The sequence below is a fragment of the Vigna unguiculata genome, chromosome 9 (genome assembly GCF_037176805.1).
Source record: "Vigna unguiculata cultivar grain cowpea cultivar isolate G323 ecotype 2 chromosome 9, ASM3717680v1, whole genome shotgun sequence".
Classification (NCBI taxonomy): domain Eukaryota; kingdom Viridiplantae; phylum Streptophyta; class Magnoliopsida; order Fabales; family Fabaceae; genus Vigna; species Vigna unguiculata.
In genome coordinates this window covers 7,209,117-7,236,253 of record NC_140800.1, presented here as the reverse complement: position 1 = coordinate 7,236,253, position 27,137 = coordinate 7,209,117, and the positions used below count along the sequence as shown (strand labels likewise).

The 27,137-nt window shown below is 33.8% G+C and overlaps 1 protein-coding gene across 2 annotated transcripts; it reads right to left on the bottom strand.

The window, feature by feature from the left end:
- Positions 1 to 1,176: 1,176 nt before the first annotated feature.
- Positions 1,177 to 26,731, bottom strand: LOC114164015 (DNA-directed RNA polymerase 3B, chloroplastic-like). 2 transcript variants are annotated; one of them, XM_028048464.2, is made up of 19 exons: positions 25,834 to 26,728; positions 24,973 to 25,176; positions 24,761 to 24,894; positions 19,918 to 19,987; positions 19,396 to 19,454; positions 18,964 to 19,081; positions 18,614 to 18,727; positions 13,888 to 14,019; positions 13,363 to 13,779; positions 12,982 to 13,032; positions 10,167 to 10,237; positions 9,786 to 9,870; positions 9,536 to 9,688; positions 8,898 to 8,972; positions 8,168 to 8,257; positions 6,464 to 6,511; positions 6,274 to 6,388; positions 2,040 to 2,143; positions 1,177 to 1,825 (listed from the first exon to the last, which is right to left on the bottom strand). In XM_028048464.2, exons 1-19 carry the CDS (start codon positions 26,599 to 26,601, stop codon positions 1,715 to 1,717), a joined length of 2,919 nt encoding a protein of 972 aa, XP_027904265.2. In that variant the 5' UTR covers positions 26,602 to 26,728; the 3' UTR covers positions 1,177 to 1,714. The 2 variants fall into 2 exon arrangements, with proteins under 2 accessions (XP_027904265.2, XP_027904266.2); XM_028048465.2 differs by lacking the exons at positions 1,177 to 1,825; positions 2,040 to 2,143; positions 6,274 to 6,388; ... (1 more) ...; positions 8,168 to 8,257; positions 8,898 to 8,972 and adding an exon at positions 9,016 to 9,168 and having other exon boundaries at positions 25,834 to 26,731.
- Positions 26,732 to 27,137: the final 406 nt, after the last annotated feature.

Here is a 27,137-nt window from a genome sequence, read left to right as displayed (position 1 = left end):
AACAAATATTTAATTACTTATTTGTTCATGAGATGATATGAATTTTACGATATTCAATCCAAGAATACTCCCTATCCTCTAATAGTTATTAGTTAATTTTAATTGAATATGTTTTTTAAATTCAAGTGATCAAAATAACATCATAAGTGAAAAAGATATTAATTATCGAAGAATTTAAAAGTTGGCTACATATATTTCTTTTTTTAGTTAGAATGAAATTGGAGTTATTTGTAAAAAGGTTAATGTTTGAAAATATATATTTTGTTGTAACTTATTTAAATTTACTTCTTAAAAAAAACAGATTTATTTGCATTAGTATTTATGTGAGTAATTTAATTTGAATTATACTTGAATTCTTTCTTCTTCTTTTTCTATTAAAGTTTATATTTGAAATATTTGTGGAACTTTCAGGTCCATATTCTGTTCTATAATTTGAGTTTATGCTATGTGTTTTGAAAGAAGATTGACTATGATTGCTTTCTACATCCGACCATGCTGAAAATAACGATTGACCTCTGAATCGTTGTACGGGTTGCGTGCTTCTACCATCACGATTGTGCTATGAGCATGTCGGATTGTGTTATCCTTCACTTTTCCGGAAGTGACAAAACTCTTATTCTGCGACTTTATACGGAAAAAAAATAATTTTTAAGAATTAAATTTTGATAATTTTTTTTACAATTTAAAGTAGTATTTTTTTAAGTAGTTTTTCATTTTTTTATTTCTTTATATAAATTTGTTTTTAATTAACTTTGCACTGACAGTGCCATTTTATCACTCATCTGTACTGTTCTGTATTTTTTTATTCCGTTATTAGAAGGTTAAAGTGTTCTGTAACCATCAGTAACTGTTTTCTAACCGTCACATCTTTTCTTTTCTGTTTATTTGTTCTGATGTGAACAAAACATAGCATGTATTTTATCCAGTGACAATATAATACACTTAATTTTCTGTACATTTACAGTCACAAGACTGAATATTTGTGCATTTCCTCTTTCTGAAGAAACTCTAATACAGGCCAAAGAATTTCATAGCTTTTTCATTATACTTCGGAAGGCACTAGTTTGTTACATGAACATCATCCCATTTTTACCACAAACCCAAAACCCTAGACAAGAAATAACATAGACGAACCTTTACATTTTCTTTCAATAAATATAATAAGAAACTTCTAAATTGAAGTTCAAGTAAATAAATAATTTTATTAGAAATAAAGAATCACAGCTGAATGTATCCGTAATGATATTCCTCTGATCTACTATATATAATACACTAACATAAATTTTACAAGCAAACTGTTAAGGTTAGCACTAGCCCTAAGCTCCGCACTGTACAGAAGATTCTGCTGCACGCGTTTAGAAGTAGCCACGTATATTGAGCAGCAGCAACTCAATTCAGGTATTGAACATCACCAACATTAAAATTCTATGGCGAGTTCCTTCTCCAAAGTGTGATTATAAATTTGATGCGAGATAAAAGCTTATCTCTTATGCCGCTTCGTGTTAAATACATCTTGATACCAGCTATAGGCATTCTAGAACAAGAATTTTTTCAAAATATTTTCAGAACCTGTTTTCTTTCCCTCCTGGCCTTCTCCAGAGGAAACGTTGGATCATTATTCCCATTTCCAGAAAGGATGAATTGCAACCCATACGTTCATCATTGGAAGTGCGAATACTTTGACTGCAACTTATAATTTTGACTGGAGAATTGTTCAGTTGAAGAAGTACGGAGAATCAAGAACCTTCTCTAAGTCAAATTCACCTCTCTTTGGGAGTGAGGGGAAAGCCAATCCTGGATATGTTGTCTCGAAGCCCTCGAGTAACTGCCAACAAATCAAAGTTTCATCATGAAAATAGCCTATGACTTTTGTTTTCTCCAGTCTGGTGTTTTAAATTTAGAAAAACATTAATTCCACCTACAATTAAGGTCAATTGAACGTTGTATATACTTGATAGTGAGAGTAAAAAAATATTAGTTTTACTCCAAGTACTTCAAGAAAATAAGCATACAATTCTTGAGCCAGAGGAAGTACTTACGTTTTCAAGTATGGGCATGTTATAAAGCTCCACAAATTTTTCTCTCAGAATTTGATTCATTTTCTCAACATCGCAAGGGTGTGTCCAAAATGAATCATGAACCCCTGCAAACAATAATTTCACAATAATTAAGCACTAAGATATCACTTCTTAACAGACATTTCTTCTGCAGACATTGACCCCAGCCCCTCAAATTTATCGAAGTTCAACTTAGAATGTGAATAAATGTAAAAATATATTTATAGAACCTGAAAGCTAAAACTGGTTTTTTATTCATAAAAATGGCTTACGCTAAGATATTCTCAATGTTCTTGGTATTTTAGAGTAGATATCTTGAGCATTTCAAATGCAAGTTGATTCAACCACGGTTTCAAGAACTTCTGTATATTCACTATTCAGAACGCATTTAATGAGACTGTTAAGAATCAGAACAGTATATTTTGTTTGCTATAGCTATGCATTATTTATTTTAGATGGAAAAAAATCCTCTCTCTTCATGCATAATGGATGTAATGAGTCAATATAAAGTCATATACACTGTATGTTCCTACACACGGTATTCAGTCAAGTGTCTGTGTTCACTATTTTAACAAAGACAAATTCAAAGGAATGAGATACTCAAATCTAGATGTGACGAAAAAACAGTGAGTCCAAACCTCAGTGACGTAAATTTTAATTATGAGAAAAAGGAAGAGTTCACTACAAGGAAAAAATATATCATATAACACTCAACCCTTAGACTATGTACATACACCCAAAAAGCAGCTTTATGAAAGTTGTACAATACTACAATACAATAACAACCATAATTTTAACACTGCCCTCAAGTTAGAGCACATAAATTGTATGCACCGTGTTTAGAACATATAAACTGAATTCTAGACCCTCTCAAAAACTTGGTAATATGAAAGTTGATAAATCCAGTTAAGTTTCCTCGGACAACAACTTCTCCCCTGATAAAATGACTATAGATCTTTATCTATGTGTTTGGTCCTTATTTGAAACTCTGGGCTGGAACCAATACAAAGAGCTACATGATTATCACAATACAACTTCATATGCTCAACTTCACAAAATTTCACGGTTGAAGGAGTTGCTTAATATACAGAATTTCACATGTGGCTTAAGCCATAAATCTATATTTAGCTTCTACTTGATCAAACAACACAATTTTGTTTCTTGCTCTTCCAGGAGACAATATTCCCTCCAATGAATATACAATATCGTATGGTGAATCTTCTATAAATAGGACAACCAACATAATCTACATCACAACACCCTACAATTTGTGTATTCCTTTTGTCCTCATATAATAATCATTGACCTTGAGTCTTTTTGATATATTTGAGAATGCAAACAACATCATACCAGTGATCAGTGTGAAGATTTTGGATGAATTGACTAACAACTCCAACTACATAAGAAATAATAGGTCTTATAATACTGAGATAAATGTGTTTTTCCACTAACCTCATATAACCATTTGAATCTGACACAGTTTCACCTAGGTCATCAACTTCGGATTTGGATCCATAGAAATATTAATACACTCACAATTTGCTAACCCCATCTCCTTTATGTCAAGAGTATATTTTCTTTATGAAATAAAAATACCTTCCTTTGATTGAGCACTTCTATGTATAGAACATATTTCAAATAACCAAGATCTTTAGTTTGAAAATGGTTGAGTAAGTGGTCCTTTAGTTTAGAGATCTTAGTGGTATGAATATATGTGATAACTATATCATCAAAATAGACTATTAGATAAACACACTTCCAGTAGAAGTACAACAATAGAAAACTAAATGATCTGCCTCACTTTGTTTCAAAAAACCAACACAATATGGCTGAATTTACCAAACCAAGCTCAAGCATACTGCTTAAGACCATTGAGAGACTGGTGTAGTTAACACATTAGGACTAGACTCCTCTTGAGTAACAAATCCAAGTGGTTGCTTCATGTAAATTGCTTCCTCAAAAATCACCATGAAGGAAAACATTTTAATAATGAAGCTAGTCAAATGGCCAATGGCAAATAGTAGCCACAAAAAGTCTAGTTATGGTGAACTTGGCCACATGAGAAAAAATTATCACAATAGTTAAATCCATAAATTTGTGTATATCTTTTAGCTTCCAATTGAGTTTTAAAGTGATAAACATCACTTTGCATAGCAAGACCCATATGCAACTAACCGTCTTCTTTCAAGATGGGAGAAACCAACCTTCCACATGACATTTATTGCATTTCGTCAATCATGGTTAATCACCATCTAGGATGATCAAGTGCTTCATGCACATTTTTAGGAACAGTGGTGATAGACAAAGGAAAAAAAAAGAATATGATAGACACACTAGTAACTCAAAAAAATATAGGATATGGATTACGTGTAGACTAAATACCTTTCCGAGTTGATAGAGAAGGATCCATAGTATGAGAATTCGTTGGAGGAGGATATGGATCATGATAGATTTGGAAAAGAATGGGAGGAGCTCTTTGTGTCTTGAGTTGGTATGTAAGGAGAGGTAGTGGAGTAATGTCAGATTGGTATTCAGTTGGGTTGGTGTTAACAGAACCAAAAATAATTAGAGGACCAAAGGTTGGAACAAGGAGAACCTATTGAATGGAAATAGGGGTTTCCTTGGAGGACATGAAAAGGGTTGTCCTAAGAACAACTGACATCAATTGACATATTATCTTTTGGTAGTTGGAGAATATCATCTGTATCCCTTTTTTAAAACGAAAATATCCCAAAAATTTAATAGCCTTAGCATAAACTTTTTCTAAACCTGGAAAGACATTATGAACAAAACAAGTACAACCAAATACCTTAGGAGAGATATGAAATAAGATCATTTGGAAAAACAAGGGACCGAGGAATTTGATTTCAAGAGATGAAGAAGGCATTTTACTTATTAAAAAACAAACACCGAGAACTGCATCTCACTAATGATGTACAAGAGATTTGTATTGAACATTAGAAAGCATGGAACTTCAATAGATGTCTATTCTTCCTCTCAACATGCTGTTTTGTTATGATGTATGAGACAAGTCTACTAATGTATTTCGTTGCTCTCTCTCTCCCTCTTCTCGTGGAAGGATCTCTCTATTCGTGAGCCATTGTCGCTACTACCATTTCCCCGTGCAATTTCAGATTTAGGGCTGCGGTAGAGGGTTGAGTCACGGGTTTTAGCTCTGTTATTCTTACTCCTCTGTTTCTATGTTTGAGTGTTGGACCTCCATTTAGGTTCAAAAACTTCCTTATTACATGTAAAGTATAATATATCACAAAACCAAGTAGTTATGATAAAAGAATAATATTATTAGAAAAATATATATTTAAAAAACAAAAAAAAATAAAATATATATATATATATATATATATATATATATATATATATACTATGATAAACTAATAATAATAGTCCAGTAGGAAAATATAAAAAGTTATTTATAGAATCATATAATATCAAATTATTATATTATTTATAGATATTTCAATAATATTTTTATCTAAGTAAATTCTTACAAGCTTCCACGAATTTATGCAATCTTTCGAGTTTGACAACGTTGATTATAGTGAAGTTGGTTTAAACAAACTTCTACTAGACTAAGATAGAATTTTCTGTCTCACAAAAAGAGAGCGAATAAGCAATTTTCAAAAAAAAAGAAAATTAGTCACTTATTATACATATATCAATTATATAAGTTTCTCTATTGATGAACTTCACCAGAAAAAATGGAATTTGTTAGATGTATTCAGATGTAATTTGTATATGGGTTAGGGCCATCCCAAGGTAATGCTAGTATGATATATATATATATATATATATATATATATATATATATATATATATATATATATATATATATATATATATATATATATATATATATATATATATATATATCATATATGTATATACATGTTCCTCAGCTTAGGGGGGATTCTATCACATGAATATAGACTATTTCTCTCCACAGATTCCATGAGAAAGGAACTCCTCTAAACGCAAGAGTCAAGAAAACTACACTTTCTTCACAATGGTAAAAGTAATTGATTTCAACTCCATCTGTACTTCGTAATACAATTAAAAAACACGAAAGACAAAACAAACAATTCCAATACCTTTAAAGAGTATAACAAAGAACCAACTACTATTTATTAATTTATTACTCCAAAGGGAAAATTCACATATATTTGTTGTCTTCTGTGGTAAAATGAGAATTTCAAACCTGCAAAACATAATCCAGCATCATTGCAGGCTAGAGCAGTCATCATCATGTGCGAACTATCCAATGAATGTACAAAGTTAGGAGGAAATGCACTTTTCTGCTTCTTGACAGATACCTGGAATACAATCATAATAACTAAACTAGTTCAAAAAGAAAATAAAAGTGGAATATAAAGATTGTTTATACTTACAGCACTCCCCTCCCTCTGCAAAGCCAAAAGCTGAAGAGATGTTCTTATCTGCCGTAAATGGTGAGATTCATTAGTAAAACATATGGAGATCAGCCAAAAACTTTTAAATCCATATAATTTGATTGAAATAGATAATTATTGGCACCTGACAATGGTTTCATATTTTCTATAATTTATATTGGATAAATAGTCAGTTGAGAACATTAAGTATTGACATGTTTCATTTTTTAGTGCAATAAGAAAAAAGAAAGAATAGCCTTAGTACTAAAACTTTGATTCCATTAGTTTTGTTTGAACTCCGTTAATGTTTGAAGTAATTGAGCATGTGTTCGGTCTTTAATAATTGTCCTGTGTTTATTAATTCGAATATTAACATTAATATGGAATCAAAACTTTGGATTTAGAATACATGTTGGTAGAGCTCGGATAATTGCAAGGTTAATTTCTAAGGTGAGATTTGCACGCCCTTCATATATTTGGTCATATCTTTAACTGATGTGAGATCTCCAACAAATACTTTAGCATCTATGCTGCCTCTAATCTTTCCAATGATATGTCCATGTTAGAGGTGGTAGGATTTTGAAATGGATCAACAGTACAACATTTAATATTTTAATATCGCTGAAAAGATGGGAAATATTAGGTGATTCTAACACGTTGAATATGTTACAAATAATTGTTGTTGTCTTAGATCCTAGATATAAAATGAGATAAATGAATTGAACAAATGATCAACTTTTTGATCCAGAAAAACATAAAAGATGTGTTAAAGTCAAAATTGGGAATTTCTTTCAAGTTGGTGCTTGGTGAATATAAAAGTCATAAAGGGGGGACTCAATGTCACACAACAAGCACATGTAGACAAACCTAGTTGCAAGAATGAACTAAATAAATATTTGCAAACAAAGCTAAAAACTCTTCAAATATATTGGAGCTTCAAAAGTATTTTAAAGGAAGAACTTGATACAAGTGCTGATTTGTATATTCTAGATTGGTGGAAAATTAATTCATCCATATTTCCAATCCTTTCAAACATAGCACGTGAGTTATTAGTTGTGTTGTGCACATTTCTAAAGTCTGCATCCAGCAAAGAAAGAAGAGTGTTTGATCCATATTGTAGTTCTTTATCACATCAAAAGGTGGAGGCATGTATTTTTACACATGGTTGGCTAAAAGATTCATCTTCACCATCATTGTTAGACCTATGTATGAATTTGAGGAGCCTCAATACGATGACCAAACAATGTTTACAATATATATCAAGTAACAAGTTTTGCATATTTTTACAGAATCGGTTTCTAAACAAGAAGTTGGCTGGTCAACCACTATTTCTCTTGAAGCATACTGTAGGATTTAAGATTATAGTATTTTATTTATTTTTCTTGTTAAGTTGAACTAATTCAAGATTATAGTTTTTCTGCCAAAGGCTACACGATGGTCATTTTTCTGGAGAGGTCATTATACAAGCATGGAAGCTTTAGTATGATTTTGTAATTTGAAGAAATTAGAATTTAGAATTCAGTGAAATGTAATCTTAAATTTAGTTAGTTTTTGACATATTAATACATTAGATAAAGTAGTTACTTCATTTTTAGAAAATACAGATTCAGTTGTCTCTTCTTTTTATAACTCATGTCTCCTGGTTTCTCTTCATTTCAACAAATACCAAGAAGATGAAAAAATATTAATATGCTGAAGACTCACCTGATAACGTTCAGTTTTACAGTATGGTTGTAAAACAGGAAGACCAAGAGGAGTGGTCCAGCAAACAGCCTGATTTTCACTAGCAATCACCTGTAGTACAGTTTTCCAAAATAACTAAACAGAACCAATTTCTTAAAAATTTAATTAAATTGTAAGAATAATTCATCCAAATTGAATAGAACTGAAAAATGGACCATATACACAGATGTGGTTACTAATATTCCATTGTCCATTGTAGAAGTACTCATACGTTGAGCTCGACAAATAAGTAGAATAATTGAGTTTAAAAAAATCCTGTTAGTTAGCAGAGAATTTGTTGTCTTTAATAATGTAAAATGAAGAGACAAGTAGCAAAACTCTTATAACATTAATATTCTAGTTGTCGTCTCCAACAATTTGGGCAATATAAAAATCAGCAAAAATCCTGAGACGAACAACGTAAGTTGTTTTTCTATAGAAAATATTTTAGGTTTAGTGCAAGTGCACTGACCTTTTTCTATAACAAATCAGTATTGAAACTGATTTTGGAAGACAGTTTAGTTCTTTAGAAGTTATTAAAAGTTTTAATTCCACATAATTATTTCTAGACAGCCCTAACCTGTAGAAAGTTCCAAAGCCACCCTTTTCAAGAAAAGAGACAAAGCAAAAATGCAGATACACATTATATAAATACATGCATAAGAGCTAATAGCATCATTTGGAACCAAACATACAGTGACAAAAGAGCTACCTTTGCACAATCCCCAAGCCAACTCATGATGCCACGTGCAGCCTCAAAAACTTCTCCAAGGGCAGCCAATGTTACCTATCGAAAATAAGTTTGAGAATTTTGATCAAAAATCCTAACATGAATCAAAAAGACAGAGTGTTTAAGTACATCAAGAAAATGTCTATAAAGATTTTTCTTTCTTCCCTTTTTTTTCATAAATGCTGATATTTTAGCGAAAGCAAACTTCATTGTTCTATTCTATCATGAATTGACCGTTCCAGGAAGAAATGACCTAACAACAAAATTGATAAACTATAGGAAAGAGAGACATTGAATTGAAATCGTATGTAACTAAGACAGCACGAATACTTAATTTACATCGAGAGAAAGCAATCAAATACATTTCATATAATATCTTTATAATTTGGAACACTTATTTATGTTCATACCATATTAAATCTCCTTTATTTATTGTTTTGACTCCTTTTTCTCAGTATACATAAAACATTCTCATATGGTGTCTGATACATGGCTTTATCTCAATTTCTCTCTTTCATATAGCTTAATAGCAATGATCATAGATTAATAATGGCCCATCAAAGAAGCTATCGCAATCTCAAAAAGCTAAAATCCTAGAATATAATGTTGTTGATACCCACCTTAGCTGCATAGCAAGCTGCAGCATATAAAAGTCTATCATCATTAATGACACCTTTCTCCTCTAATCTTCTCTTAATTTGCTCCCGCGCCCCAATAAAAGTAACACCATAAACAGAAGTCATTACTGTCTGCTTGACCAGTTTCCTATCAATCTGAATACTTCCAAAAGTTTAGAATAGGAAAAGCGAAAAATACAATCAATATCATTTAGCAATCAGCACAACCTTGAAAATTTAAATAAAGACTGACCTGATCAATCAACACCTTTGCTAACAAAGCATTTGGAAAGGTATCTGGGTCCTTGCTGCTGTCTCGTCTCATGATATCATAAACCCTACTCATATTGTAATTAAGTGATTAAAATAATAATTGTCCAAAGCAATTATGACAAGAATTAATTGGACATACATGGGATGATGGACCACAAAAGTTCTGAGTTTGGATAATTTACACAAAAGCATAGTCGGTCATGAGTAAGATAACACAAAAATGCAACTACTCCATAAAAGGAAAAGTATGTAAACATTTTTATAAGGTGAGGGAGTACGGAAGTAACAAGAAATGCTCAGAGGTGAATATACTGTAATATTAGAACAAAAAGGAAACGTAGCTAAAATAAGTTTAATATACCTAAGAGCAATCTCTGTGTATACATCAGCAGGTTTCTCCTTAGCTACTAAGTTAACTGCTGCAGCCTCCAGCTGAGAAAGTACATTTATTCCAGTAAATAAAATGGTAAATCAGAGATTAGAAAATAAAATCAAATAAGTTATCACTTAACCACCCTAGTAATGGAAGGAAACATATCAAAAGAAAAGTAACCAAATATGTAGGTGCCAAAGATTAATAAACTCTGCAGTGACTACTACCATGGTAGCCCTTTTAGAATGTGACACACCTTAATTGTCATACAAATGTAATTATCAATCATTGCAATTGTGAAAAAATGTGTAGGCAGTAAGAAATAATTATGGAATTACTTTTCTTAATCTCAAGAAGAAACAATAAATAGGTCTTTAAAGGAAAAACGAAATCCTATTAAAAGGAAATAAAACTCCTAAAATAAAATAAATAAATTTCCATAAGTAAAGGAAATAAATTCTTGACATAAAAACTCTAAATATGGAGCAAACCTACCAAATAAATTCCTAATCCCAATCTCTTAATTTTAGGGATTTCTTACAAACAAATATATATATTTATTATCTAATCGAACTATATTTATTGTACAGTAAATGCAATATTAATACCCATATTTCAACACCCTCTCTCAAGCTTGGTTGAGATAATGGAAGTCTGAGGTATTGAGTCCTTTTGTCAGCACATCAGCTACCTATTGCCTTTGAAGAAAAGTATGACATGCATACTAAACCTTCTTCTAATTTTTCCTTGATTAAGTGTCTATCTATTTCTACATGTTTTTTTCCGTCATGTTCAATGGATGTGTAATGTCTATTGCTGATTTATTATCACAGTAGAGCTTCATGGTTCCCTCCAAATTAATCTTCAAGTCATCTAAGATATTTTTTATGCATAACAAGTCACACAGTTATATATTTTTGCCGAGATATGAAAATTCCCTGGTTAGTGTTTGCTACTTCAATACCTAAAAACTACTTTAATCTTCCCAGCTCTTTTAGTTCAATTTACTGGACTAGTCTCTGTTTCATGTCTTCCTTCTCTTTTCATCATTTCCAGACAATATAATGTCATCAACATAAACTAGAAGTACTTTTACCCCCACTTTCCCTGAATGTTTAGTAAACAAAGTGTAGAAATTCTGATTTAAATGTTTGTAGTTTCAGGTTCAGAACTTGGATTTGATTCATGGACTTGCCACATGTTTGGTATGCCCGTCCTTTTGTGTAGACATTCTTGAATCTTGGAAAATTATGCGTACAAACTCTCGGGCTGCTCTGACTATTCCAGTATTTTTTGGGAAAATTATGGGTACAAACTCTTGGGGTGCTCTGCCCTAGAATTAATTTGCTCAGTTGTAGGTTCATTTTTGTAGGCTTCAGTTAGAGCACGTGATGTGACAGAACAAAGGGTTCAAGGTGGTCATCACAATCTCCTGAAAGAACTTCTTGGAAGCCAGCATTGCAGAAAAAAGATCAAGTTTCAATGAAAGTGACATAAATGGAGATATACAATTTTTTAGAAGAAAGTTTATAACACTTGTAACCTTTTTGAGTTGGTGAATAACCAAGAACTAACAGCCCAAGTACCAAGTTTGTCTCCATTTTGGTTGTGGATATGTACAAAAGTTGTGCATCCAAATATTCTAGGAATGAGGCCATTTGAGATCAGGAAGTGAGGGAGATAATATTTTAGGGTTTCAAGTGGACTTTTGTTCTCTAGGTTATGCGAGAGAAGCCCATTTATCATATACGCAGCAGTGAAGACAGCTTCTCCCCAACAATTTTTTCAAATTTTCCCTTGAAAGAGAAGTGCTTGGGTGGTGTTAAGCAAATGCCTATTTTTCCTCTCTGCCAGAGATATTAAATATAGTAGATGGTCTCCATATATCACTATGGATTAATTGGAAAGATTGTGAACTTCTGTTGTTGTTAATGGGGAAAGACACATAGGTGTGTTTAGCTGATTCACAAGCCTCACAAAGCAACTTTGAGGTATCTAGATTTTAAAATTGAGGGGAAAACATAATTTTAAAAACAGAAAATGATGGATGTCCTAAGCGACAATGATACAACCAAAGAGTGGCTTCATTTGATATATTGAGATGAGACATGGGTTGGTCAACTTTGGATTCTTGGGATGGTTCTAGGTAGTAGAGCCCATTTCTTTGCTGATCAAGTCCGATCCTCCTCCCTGAGTCATGCTCTTGAAAAACACAAAAATATGGGGGAAATATTTCAAGAGTTTTTTGATGGAGAAAATACTTGTCAAGAGTTTTGGAACATGCAGAACATTTTTATGAATAGGTTTGGAGGGTAAATGGATATCTCCAAATCCTGCGACTGTCGAAGAGTCATTGGCAACAATAATTTTCCTATTGCTTGCATAAGGGGCATAAGAATGAAAGAGTTGACTCGGAAAGCATGAGTGAGCATGTAAACTCGTCCGAGTTAACGAGTTAACTCGCGAGTTTGATAATCATGTATATGTGTGTGTGTATTGTACCGTAAAACATATATATATATATCAGATCAATATTTGATTGGGTATGTTCGGTAAAAAATTGTTTTCAGATCAATTTTGTTCTGATACAACAAAAATAAGATTTTAAATAAGAAATTGAGCATGAATGAAGCTAAAAGAGAAAAAATGAAAAATAATCAGAGTGCAAATGTTGAAGAAAGCTATATAAAAACATTATACAACAGAAAAATCATAAACAAATCCACAAAGTATAGAAATTTCGAAAGAACAGATTATATTAAGAGTGATTGCAAAACAAAAGAAGTCAGACAAGTAAACCTACTTCATTTCTTCCCAGCGCTGCATAGTGTTGTAAGCCATTACAGGAACCATCCTAAAAATTCATCAGAGCAGCATTACTCAGAAATATTTTTATTCATACAGAAAAAATTATAAACTGAAAAGTAATCTCATACCATAGAGTTTTGCAACACCAAAAAGCCCACAGAGCGTTCACTTAAAGAGGTTGAGTACCAAATTTATATTTTCTTTTTTTCTTGTTTTTTGGCATTCTCTTATTGCATTCAGATGGTAAAACTTTATTGAAAATCTAATTTTGTTTTCAGGGTCTTCACTTAGACATAATTTGATTAATATGAAAAGAACACGAAAAGAGCACAGTTTCCTTTTTACATTGTTTAAAAGCATGTAATGAAGAATTTACCTGATGAATTGGAAGATGTGAAATAAAAGAATTTGGTGAAGAGCTTTTTAACGCCTCTGATAGATTAATACAAGCAGTAAGACACTGAAAAGGATCCTCAGCCGTTAACCACCAACGATTTCCATTAACAGGGTTATCAGCAGAATCAATTATATCATTAATATGATTCTCTATAAATGCTAACCGCCCGTCATAAGATAGCTTCTCAATACCACCAGCATACAAATTTGCTAGATGTATCTTCAGCCACCTTAGTCCACCCTTTCCTAGAGGCTTCCCTTCTGCAAATTCAAGTAGTCCTCGACACAGATCAGAACCTAAATGATTCAAGTGAGGATGCATAGGATATGCTCTGCCACGGAAGTCAAGATTGTGCGGATAATAAAAGCCTTCCTCATCCTTCATTTTTCTTGCCACCTGTTTTAAGAAATTATTTTGTTTTAATTATCACTGGTCTAGTGAAACATGGGATAGAATTAAATGTATCACATGAAAGTTATTCTACAATGAGAGGGAAGATCTTACAGAAAGCTTAAGTTCAGTGTCACATCTTAGAGAATGCCTTTCCATATTAATTTTTTTCGCCTTCCTTAGACCACATTTCCACTCCTGAATTAGCTTTAAATCCTCTACAGGTGGCTTATCTGGTAACGGAACCTACAAGTCAAACAAGAATATATGCAAAGTTGAGAATTAATAATATGATTGATAAAACAATTTCCAGGCACTTGTATGGATTTCGGCCATTTGGATGAATTTGGAAATTTATGCTGTGATTAATTACCCCCAATTCATTCTGGTCCCATTTATAACTTCACAAAATCTGTCATAAGGTTGTCAAATCAATGTATTTTCAGTTCATGAAAAGCCCCTTTTTACCTCACTTAGTTGGATAAGGCTTAACTTTTACAGAAAAACTCTACCAAAAAAGTATATTCTGCAGTAAAAGGCAATACAAGAAGAAACAGTCAGCAAACCAAGCCCAAGATACTATTATCTTTCAAAATAAAATTCACTATCCCTAAATTACATTATTTCCATAAATAATGGATTCCACTACCGTTACACTTCTTACCTAAAGTGAGAATTAAAGCCCTAGATGTTTGACTCTTCCAGTGTACACCTTAAGAGGCTTCTCCACTTGGACCACTAACCGAAACCTATTAAAAAGTGGACTTCCAAACCTAATTCAACCTTAAAAAACCAACTTTTAAGATGACATTTACACTCACTTATATATATTGTAAATTGACCTCATTTCTAGTCAATGTGAGATCTCTAACACACACCTTTCACATCGAGGCATGTACATCTCAAGCATGGAACTAGATATTTGTTGGTGGTCAAAAAGTGGTTCGATAATGGGTAGTACAATAAGCCGAACAAAAAACAAACCACACTACAATAGACTCTGATATCATACTAAGAAGTGAACTTTAAGCCTAACTTAACCCTACAAAATCGATACAAAATCGATTTGTAAGGTTGTTACAAACCCACACCTTAAAAGCAAGAAGAAAAAGAAAGAAATGAAGTAAACATTGATGTTTGAGTATTTTGTTAATGGAAGCAAAATACAAAAGGATAACAAATCCCACTACCCAAAGCTATGCTCCTCTGGAGCAGTTTTTACCAAACAACTTGTCTTCCCCTAACTAATTGAGAAAACTAATACGAAAAGGATTCCCATTCCCCCTCTACGATTGATTTTTTCTTTTCTCTTCACTAACTACTCTGCCACTAAGTCATGCCACCTTAGCCATCCAATTCCTCTTTCTCATATACACTTCTCCCCACCTTGCCTTACTAACTTCATGGGCTAGTGGTTCATGAGGCTCACTCAATCTCTAGGCCTCATCAAAGGTGAGGTTTTCACTCACTTATATATTGTAAATTGACCTCATCTAATCGAAGTGGGATCTCCCACAAAACCCATTAGACTTAGGTTCCTATCATTTTACCACTGCTTTTGGAATCATCCTTGTCCTCAAGCCAGGAGGGATAAATTTGCTCCATAGTTTATTCGACCTCCCTCCCATGTAGCCTCACCGCTTCAGCTTGACATCAAAAGTGCATTTCTACATTCGACCTTGATGAAGAAGTCTACATGAAGTAACCTCTTGGATTTTTGCTCAAGGGAAGTCATCTATATGGTATGATGTTTACACAAATGCCTATATGGCCTTAAGCTATCACCCCAAGCATGGTCTTGGTGATTTCAAGCTACCATCGAACAATTTGGAATGATACAAAATGATCCTCATCATTCTATATTTTATCAGCATTCTCTCTAAAAATATATCTATCTCATTGTATATGTGAACGACATTCTTATCACAGATAGTGATTAGTAGGGTATTGCATGACTAAAATAAGACCCTTGCTCAAATGTTCCAAACAAGAGACCTTGGACACATGAAGTATTTTCTTAGTATAGAAGTGGTGGCATAATGCAAAGATGGTTTGGTCATATCTGAAGAAAATATGTTCTTGACATTCTAAAAGAAACAAAGATGACAAATGTAAAGCTTGTAGACACACTAATGGACCCAAGTGTCAAATTAGTACCTAACCAAGAAAAACCTTATTATGATCCTAGGAGACACAAAATGTTAGTTGGTAAGCTAAATTACTTCATTGCAACCCATCCTGACATCACCTTTACATTGCAAGTCGTAAGTCAATTTTTAAACACTCCTTGTCAAGACAATTGGGATGCAATCATAAATATCCTCAGAAAAAGCCACATTAACAATGATAAGGGAAATACTCAAATTGTTAGGTCTTCTAAAACTAACTAGGCCAAGTAACCAAGTGATAGACGCTCGACTTCAAGGTATTATGTTCTTGTTGGAGGTATTTCAAAATCATGGAAAAGTAAGAAAAAAAAATGTTATGACAAGGTCAAGTACAGAAGTGGAATATAGGACAATGGCATTAGGCACTTGTGAAGAAAAATCTTAAATGCACCTTGTATGGGAGAGCCAAGCAACATTACACATTGCCTCTTGTTAGAAGTGGAGTTTAAGTCTAACTCAGCTACACAAAACTGGCTTGTAAGGTGAGGTTTGCACCCCACTTGTATATTATAAAATTGTCTTATCTCCAGTGTTATTGATATCGAATAACAGAAAATATCGGCAACTCAAAAAACCTTTATAAAGTTATATCGGAATCTATAACGGGTTATGGTGGTAAAAAAAATATATAAAATACCACCACATAATTTTTAATGAAAAAGTAGATATTATGTCTAGGAACTCCTCATTTCATAACTTTCCTGCAATAATTGCAAAAATTTGATTCATTTATCGGACGACAATGTTTTCAACAAGTGTCACTTCTATGAAATGTTCTTGAAGTATCATGATCATCGGCCATTGCTGGAAAATGGGTATATTATTTGTAAAATAATTACAGTGAAAGTAGAGAAATAGAAAAAAAAATGAAAAAAAGAACTTGGGAGTGGCCGCCGCCGACGGTGGGAACTGACAGCGGCCGATGGTGACAGCAATTGGCGACAGTGGCTGGCAGCAGTAACTGGCGGCAGTAACTGCAGTACCGTGGTGAAGGAATAATATGCTTTGGACTTTTTGGTCAAAGAAAAGTAAGAAAATTTTTAGGTAAAGAAATTTCACTGCTATGTGATTGCAGTAACTTAAGTGAAATAATAAAATAGGGTAAAAATGAGAGTGAATGGTAAGAAATCTACAGAGGTTTGTCTTTTAATGGGCCAAGTCCAATTTATTAAACACTAGAAGAAGAATAATTTAGGGTTTCAAGTTATCTTCTTCCTCCCTCTCACATTGCCGCCACTGCCATTCTTCTGCTGCCATTCTTCACCATTCTTCCCTTCAGTTCACGATCATGGTTTTTGCTTTTGGGTCCAAATTTTTTCGCCACAACCGTTGTGCCACCGCCACCCGCCATGCCAAAAGCAGTCGCCATGAAAAAACCGATTCGCCTCCGCCTTGTCGTGGCGGAAGGCTGGGAAACCGTTACCAGTTTCCGCCATGGCACCGCCATGGCCGAAATCTAATAACACTGCTTATCTCTAATCGATGTGGGACTTCTAACACACCCCCTCACCCCGAGGTATATTCATCTCGTGCGTGGGACTAGAAATGGGTGGTCCGATAGCAGCCCGAGATAGCGGGTGGAACATAATGTTCAAGAAAATTCGCTAAGATAGGCTTTAACCTGACTCTGATACCATGTTAGAAAGTGGAGTTTAAGCCGATTTTGAGGGGTTGATTTAGGCTTAAACTCCACTTTCTAACACCTCTAATCCCATCTTTCATGAGAGGACCAAATATAATGAGGTGGATTGTCATTTCATAGGAGAAAAACTAGAGTCTAGAGACATCACCACTATATTTGTCAACTCTTTGGCTAACATATTCACCAAGTCTCTAAGAACCAAGGAGTGATAACATTTGTAGCAAGCTGCCCTACAACCTATATGCTTCGGCTTGAGGGGGAGTGTTATAATTATAGAAATAAAGAGTTGATCCTATATAGTCAAAAATATTATTGTAATTATAGAAATAAGGAGTTGATCCTATATAGCAAGGAATATTTAGATTATGTATGCATTATTAGGAACTTTTGATTAATTCTCGTATCATACATTTGTTATAGGAGGATGTCATATCTCCTCTATTTATTGTATTAATTCATTTTTCTCAATATAAATAAAACATTTGTGTTATCTCAAAAACACGCTGTTCCAGCTTAATGTTTCTCTCTTCCCTAGAGCTTAACACACCCCTAACGAAACACCACATATAGAAATTTTCAATCAAGATTCATCAATTATGTAGTTAAAGACAATACAAGAAAAAAGAGTTAAGACCTATATAATATATTCCACTATCTTCTCACTGCTAAAATTAACTTCTTCCTCCCATTCCACTCCTTCCCTTATTAAGGCCCCTATGTGTTTGGGACTTTAAGTGTACACCTATTACCTAATGTGCTTCTTCGTATTAGGTAACTAATTGAGATTCCTGCCAAGTTGTTAGTTTTTAACGCCCATTTTACATAGCGTTGTACTCTAGCCAGCAAAAGCAATAGGTAAACGGGGGAAAATATAGATAATACAATCAATCTTTTATGAAGATTTCAACATCTGCCCCATCCCCTTTTATATTTTGAAACGTGTTTATCCATTTTTTGCAAAGATAAAAAATATTCATTTGCATATATAGAAAAATTTTATAAGTAACTATAATTCTTTATTTGTGCTTACATCTTTACAATTAACCAGTCCTGCAATGTTACCTCCTCCAGCCCAAATTGACTCAACAACTCCAAGCACTCTTTTATTTACTCGCCATTTGGTGTTTCCAAGAATATCCAAGGCCTGCACAAAACAATTGTGCTTTTTGATATGAAAACATTACACCCTTAGCAGTTAGAGATACAACTCAGGGAATCTGAAAACGTAGATTACTACAAAAATTGAAACTGTTCATAAAGACTGGTTTGGTAATGCATGCAATGCATCAAATCTTTTAAAAGATCATATTTTTACACAGTACTGTCACACACTTCCAATAAACCCAAAGAAAAAAAGGACTTGAAATTTACATACACTACCTCAAAAACCTTTTGCATTTGCGCTGCATTTACACTCTTCATTACATCTTGTTGCTTTCTAGATCCATGAGTACGCATAATATAAGATGGTAAGAAAAAATGTCCGCCCTTGTCATATCTACAAAGAGTGTTATAAAATGTTATACAAACAAATGCATAAGCAACTAAACTATGAAGCATTATAATATTTTTTTAAGAATTAAAAGTTACTTGCATCCTTCACTATTCTTTTGTTTTTTTTGTAAATTCAGGTTCATTTTTAAGTTTAAAAGAAGTAGCTAAAAGTTCATTTACTAGTTACATTTCTTTCTCCTGGGTCTTGAAAGAGTTCAAACTCCACATAATAAATCATGTTATAAGGATATAAAATCAAAGAAAATGCAGGCATTTCCAAATACAATACAAGAGAGACGTTCATTCCATTTGTCATACCCTTTCCATTTTTTGGGAGGTACTAGCATAGGCATGTAAGGTATGAACATATGTTTAGCCTGCAAAAAAAGACACTTATAAGTCAAAACCTTATGTTACACGCCTTTTTGTAGTGCATGCTGACTGACTTAAATGAATTAGTATATGATGTTTAGCTTAAGCCTATTGCATGCTTAATAGCAAAAAAATTTGAGAATAACAGAACAAAGTAACAACATTATGGAGAAGTCTAGATATCACTATTTCAACAAAACTCGGTGATTTTAGATAGAAAAAGACATTTATACAGATTCAAAAAAACAAAGGAGTGAGCATCTATCTTCACCTGCATGCAAATGCTAGTTCTTTTGGCACAGGGGAATGACATTAAAAAATAGTTGTCACTTACAAGAATCACACATGTAAGATAATACTGGATTGGCTTTACAATCATGAAGCTATAACTTAGTTATCCTATGAACAGAATAACTTCAACTATGACATAATATTGCTTAAGGAAAGGAAGACAGTGTCTCAACTTACACACTGTTCAAGCCCAACTAGGACTAAGGGATCACATTGTATAACACCATACTTCTTTGAAAACTTTTGCCTACAAACAAGCACAAAAAAGTTATATGAAATTGCAGATTATAAGCAAGTGTGATAAAGGAATAACTCCTTACCTACTCTTTCAAGATATACAGTTGGTCAGAGTGTAAACAATATCTACCATGTTTTAAATACATATAGTTGAGGAGCAAGAACTGCAATGTTTATATTTCCCACTTCCCTAGATATGAGTTATAGCTTGGTTTAATGCACCATAGGTAGTAGTGGTATCTAATTGTTCTCTTGTAAAATGTTTTGTCATAAATTATCTTTTTAAGAACACTGAAAATAAATTAATTCATTCTGCTGAGTGAGAAAACTACTAAAACAAATTTGAAAAAAAAAAAATTGTTTCTCTACTAACATGTATAAAAGCTCCAAACCTAAGAGTTGTGCTTACCACAAATATCACAACCAGTGGCGGATCATAGATATGACGGATCATAGATATGACAGGGGGAGTCGTGGCTCCCCCAAAGTTTCTTTATTTTATTTTATATATATTTTAAAATTATATTTATATATTATTATATTATTTATATTATGGAAAGTTATAACAAAAAATAAAATAAAAACCAATCTGATAGAAACGTTGGTTAATAAAAGATTTAGGGTTTTATCTCCAACCTCAAGGTTTTTTCACCGTAAGTCATCAAGAAAATGTGGGAAGAGAAAAAAAGACAAATAGATAGATTGGGAAACAGAAGTTGGAGAACATAGAGATTGAAGAACACATTCTCACAAAATCTCTCATGGATCAATATTAAGTATCCTATTACGAGTTATGTATGTTCGATTTATGATTATATTTCTCACAAATTAAGTTTTTTCCAAATTAGTATGAACCTATATATGATTTTAAGGATTCTTTTATGAAATTGACCTAATTATATTTTTTTCCAATTTAGTATAAACCTAAATTATAAAATTTAGGAATTTTGTGTTTTTCGCTATCTATGGTAAAATTTTTAAAATTTTGAATTTATAGTGTTGCTTCATAATCTTTGACATTTAATAATAGTTTTTTATGATATGATAGTCATATTTTTTTATTCTACTACTATGTGTGCTTGTTTTGAGCAGAAGAAACGAAGAAAGAAAGTAAAGAGTTTTTTTAGTTATAAAAGATAATTTATATATAAAAAAAATCTAATTTGACACCCTTGAATTTTTTGTCCAAGTTCTTTCTTTACCCTAATTTTGAGACAACATTGAAAACAGTGCAATCTCTCTGATTTTGGATGTAAAATGCAACTTGACCACAACACCAAAGTTGAACACAGAGACCTTCTATTACGGCTCCACTCCAGTGTGATAGCAGCACGATCACACACTATTTACTACTACGTACAAAACAAAACTATATTAGCTATATTAAGTTTATGAAACCTTTATTTTATAAGAATGAAAACAAAATTAAATAGCTAAATAGAGTACATGCATTGAATGAATGACATATAAAGATGCAATAAGGAAATAGGATAAGTTCAAAGTACTTTTTCAAATTCCCTTTCATTTAAAAATTTAAGTTTACCTGACTTTCAATTTCTTTTCTTAAGAATTGGTGAGGAAGTAAAAAACATATACTGTAAGATACAAAATTATTTAAGATTAAATCTTGGAATACAGATTGGTAGATACCCAAAGTGTATCGATAGTAAGATTTGAAGCAAGTATAGTAAGATTCTAATAGGTATGTGTCAAACAGTAAAAAATATATCAAGAAACATTTTTCAATGAACATTATTTTACTTGGCCACTATTTGACGACCTTTAAAACCACTAACAAACTTTGTTGACAACTGCAAGAAATTTCTAGCAATTCCAGACCGAAGAGTTCCATAGCTCCATCATTGAAACACATACTTCAACAGTGTTTTTTGTCTCTTTCCTCCATGGCCCCTCCATCATGCCTCCCGCAACACATTTTTCCATCATTAATTATTTTCTTTATTACTCAGACTATGATTTTCACAAGTTGACTGTTGTAATTGATTGTTCCACCATTCTCCCACTATCAAGTGACAGTAGTTGAGTATTGCATTATTTATGAGTTTATGTTAGATTCACCAACTACAACATGAGGGATTTATTAGTGGAACAACCCAATGGGCTAATTGTGGCTTCCTCAAATTTCTTGCCCAATTATAGGTCTTGTTCATCTTTCTTGCCCAAGAATAGGTCTTGTTTCTCTTTCTTGTCCAAGACAAACACCTTTGTATTATAATAGTATTCATGCATACGATGGTGTTCTTGACGTGGTTGGTTGAATGGGGATCAATCTCCTCTTGAATTTTTTGCTTATTTGTGATCTTGTACTCCAACATGACGTCTTATTTTTAGATACATTTCTCCAACCACAGTTTGATCTCTTTATTCCCTTGATATTATTGATGTGAGAGGGTTGTTTCTTCACCCTTTTCTCTTCAAGAATGATTTCTTGACACTTCAGTATCTTGTGTAGTTTATGCTTCAAATCTAAAATGTTGCATGGTGATGTTGCAACCCTCGCAATTATGTTGATTGAGTTTTCCCCAACATCTTAAAACACCTTTCATTTCTTGAATTCAAGTACTACTTTGATTTGCCTTATGTCCGACAAACTCTCCTTTACAAAAATCATGCCTTTTTTTCAAATCTACAAGCATTTTCCCACATTCGCTGATCCATTTCTCCAAAGTGCCCACTCTACTCTCCATCGTACAACTCAAATCCAATAGGTCGCACCAATTACTTGGGAACCAAGAATTGAACAGAGAAAAGAAAAGAAAGATTTTTATTGAACGGGATGAAAACAAAAGAACAAGAAATAGGAGAACATTCTCTCCTCCAAGGGTTTTCCATTTACAAAGGATTTCTCTTTGCACAAAGATCCAATGCTCAATTTACAATGACAGCCCCAAACCTGAATCTGTCATCCTTCTTCCCCTATTTATTTCTAATCAACCCCTCTAAATAACTAAATAATTCATCTATATTCTAACTATCTTAACTACCTCACTTATATCCTAACTATTTTAACTAACTTCCCCTTTGTTCATATCCTAAGAAGTCAATTCAAAACTTTCCTAATGCCTCCTTTGGTATTTGTTCACTTTGGAAGGGGAGGATGCAGTTTTACTTCAACATATTCAAGTACGGTTCCTCTATCATTTGGATTTAGTCTCCCAAAAATGTTTCCATCCCATTGGATTCCCGACTCTAGAGCTATTAAAGATATTATTTTGTATTATCTAAATAAGGAAATATGTATAACTTAAAATGAAAGATCATACTCATCAATAGGTTTCCTTAATTTGTATTTTATATTGATTAAAAATACAGAATCACAAGTGTGGTCATACACATAATTACACTACACACATCTTACATGGTATTAGGTTGTTCCAATACCGCTATTTCCCTTTCTATTTTCAGTGCAATAGTACTCACACACAATCAACCACAATTCCGTTGTCATTGCCTCGCTTTTCACTTAAGCACCTCCACAACTAGAGTTGCCATCCACCAGCAGCCACAATGCCAAAGTCACAACCCCCAACGCACTCGCTCACACCCTCACATGCCACCTTTGTTGGAGCATGAGGTCCACAAACCTACACATGATCAACATGTGGACCATTTTTGTCATAACCCACCATCCAACAATCCCTCTATTATGTTCCCCTTCTTATGGTGCACATGTTCATTTCCTATTTGGCCTCATCACTCATGGCTTACCATGGTTCCTCTCTTGAATTCATCTTTTCTATCACTATTACCATTGTACCACTAACCCCATGCAAAAAAATAGCTCAGACAATCAACTACAACACTAGGTTGTTGTTGTTGCGCAATTATGGTTTCAAAGCCAGGATCATGTCACTTAATTGACCACCCAAGCAAAGGATGTTCCCACCACAAATCAAGCTCATTCGGATCAAATTGACACTTAGAGGATATGCACCTTTAATCCCTAAAGGTCCTAACTCTTCTCAATTAACAGGATACAACATTCCATCTATTTATTAGCACCTATTAGCAGTGTTGTTAAAAAGTGACTATAATAGCACCATGGCAAAAATTCCACTAGCTGCAATAAAATAGCAATGGCAAGGAAATTTTTATTTGAGCCATGGTGACTGCAAAACATGTCACAGTAATGGCATCACAAGCAGACATCGCGGAAGACATTTAAAAATCTATCAAAAGGAAGATGACTTTGTTGAGTCGTGTGACTTGACCCAAAAGTCAAGCAAAAATAAGCCAAACTTATAAAATGAAATGTGTTGGTCACTTCACTCAATCCATTAGCAATCCAGTTTTTCATGAGGACCAAAAGTATTGAAGTTAATTGTCATTTCAGCAAAAAGAAAATTCTCTCAAATTACATTACGATTACACCGATCTAACCTAGTTGATATTTTTACCAAGTCTCTTAGAAGCCTAGAATGTGATTATTTATAACAAGATTGGAGCACATCAATCATTTAATTTATATGCAGCTTGGGGAGTGTTTTACCTTTGTGAGCATTGGACTCTCAAACCATTAGGTAGGCTCTGCAACTATATTGTCAACTTGTAATCTCTTTCTTACTTAATCTAAAGTATTTTCACTTTCTAAAGACACATTACATATAACAGTCAAATTTCTCTGATCACAGAAACAACTAATCTTAACTTTCTATAATCATATAGTGTCACTTATTTGTTAGGGGGCTCAAGCCCTAGATCTTAATTATCAAGTTCTGCCCACCTCCCAGCCCCACCCTCAAAGAAAAAAGTGAAACCTCACCCTGGATGCCACGGCGCGGCTTTAAAACAGTGCCTGAAAGCTGGTCGGATATCAGGTGGAGTATCACCAAACTGTTTAACCGGAGAGTGTACATATGCTGTATCAACTAACAATTCTATTAATCGACTTCCCAGCTGCACAATAGAGTTAACTTGTTAAATTCCATATTTATGACCAAAACAGATACAACATATGTGACTACTAAAGGAAACCTTGGCCTGCGTGTCCCGGCTCCAAGAACTGCCTTCTTCTTTTTTCAATATCATCTGCACTTCTTTCAGTCTACTTTTTTTAATCAAACTGTTCAAATGATTACTTTGCTTTTCTTTATCACTATCCAAACTGTCTTCGGCATCAGCCTCTATCTTGTTACTCCGGCTAGCTTTTCTTCCTTCAATGAACTTATGAATCCTAACCTGAAATACAACAAGTTAATTATCAACATCTATAAAAAACCTGCACCAATTACGTTTCAGTCAAGCCACGAATACAGAGAGGTAACTTTTCTACAGACTTGGAATAAGGTCCAGTTTGGGTTGATTGTAAACCCTTGTGTTAAGACTTTCCTAAAGCAAGACTTGGTGTTCTAGTTACATTAGAAAGATTTGTACAAAACTGCAGAGCATACTTTCTCCGTTTGGTAGAATTTGAAGTGTATAAGTTAAAATGATGAAAAATGTTTGATTCATTTTACCTTCTTGATCCATCTTATTTCTTTTTCTCACAAGTGTTTGCTAAGAAGTTAATCCAAATTGACTCCAAAGTCCAATACATTACTAAACCACTTGGGCCTTACAGGCTTATGTAGTTCTATTATTCTGCATTGTCGTCATTAGTGTCATGACACAATCAACTAACTCACTCTTACACAAGAGTTGTTGGCCACATCGAAGTATAAGCCAACTCCAAGTGGACTTCGCAGACAAAAATGACTAATATTTCAAAAGGTAGCTAAGGGGAAGATTTTACCCAATCACTACATTGATGCCCAAGGTTAGTTTCAAGCTATGTACAGTATGCCAGACCTGAAACTAACCCGTTCTTGTAATTTGAAAACCAAACACTGACATTACCTCCTGTTCCACCGCCATGCCAATATGAACAGCGGCATGAACAAGCTGAACGCAGCCTTCCTCATTCTCCATTACCATGGCCATCATCCTATGCATCACAATGACCGCCACCTTATCGGACGGCAAGTCGTCGACATGAGGTGCAATAGATTCCTGCTGCTTCTTAGAACGCGCGCGATGCGCTTTCTGTTCAGCCTCCACTACGGTCCTGAAAGGCTCGAACCAGCCCAATAAAAGCGCCTTAACGTGCGGCAAATTGGGCGCCAACATCTTCTGGCGCATCTCCCTCTCCAATTCCCTGTACTCCTCCACCATCTTCTGCCACGCCTCCGTCTCCGCCTCAATCTGCCTCCGCCGCAGCCAATTGTACTTCTCCCTCTCTTTCTCCTTCCGCCTCATCTCTTCCTCCTTCCGCCTCATCTCTTCCTCCTGCATTAGCAACCCCTTCAGGAAGAGCCAGGGCGGCTCCTGCACGAAAACCCTCGCCGCCGTTTGGCTGGCCTCCTCCTCCACCGCCGCACCAAGGTCTTCGACCACAAAATTGCCATCGGTGGAGAGAAGGTGGTTGTGGCGAAACTGTAGGGTTGAATCGGAATATGTGAGGGGAAAGGAGGAACAAGAGAAGAGGAACGAGGAAGGTGAAGAAGTTGGTATTAACAGAAAGTGGTGCGTTCGGTTAGGCTTGCGTTTTATCTGAAAATGGCTTCTTCTGGTTGGGTTGTGGTATGCGTGAACCTGAGGAGTGGGAAATGAATATGCCAATGTCATTGCGTTTTTAGGGATTGGAGTAGCGAGCAGAAGGAATGAAAATGGTGAAACTTGTGTTCGTCGTTACCAACACCAACGACGCTGGGAGTGAGAATCAAAGAAATCACAGGATATGGTTCAAACCTCTCTTAAACCTTGCAATGCTATGTGTTATGGACCCGCACAAGATATTTTTTTACGACACATTTTCTTTTATTTAAGTTTTTTTTTTTTAATTAGGAAAACTATTTTTTTTATTTATATATACTTTAAAGTTATGTTATTTTTTTAAAATTAGATTTTTTTTTTAAATCAGAATTTATGGGAACGCTTGGTAGTAGATAATTTTTTTTGTGTACGTTGAAATCGCTATTCCAAGAATTCACTAAAAAATTTTAAATCATCTGTGAATTTTTTTTATTTTCTTTTTTTGTAACTTTTAGAGCTGGAATGATATTTTTAGAATAAATGTTTTGATGAAACAGACATTGTGTAAACAAAACAAATAAATGGAAGAAGGACCCCAACCGAAATTATCTTGGTTTATATCGAAAATG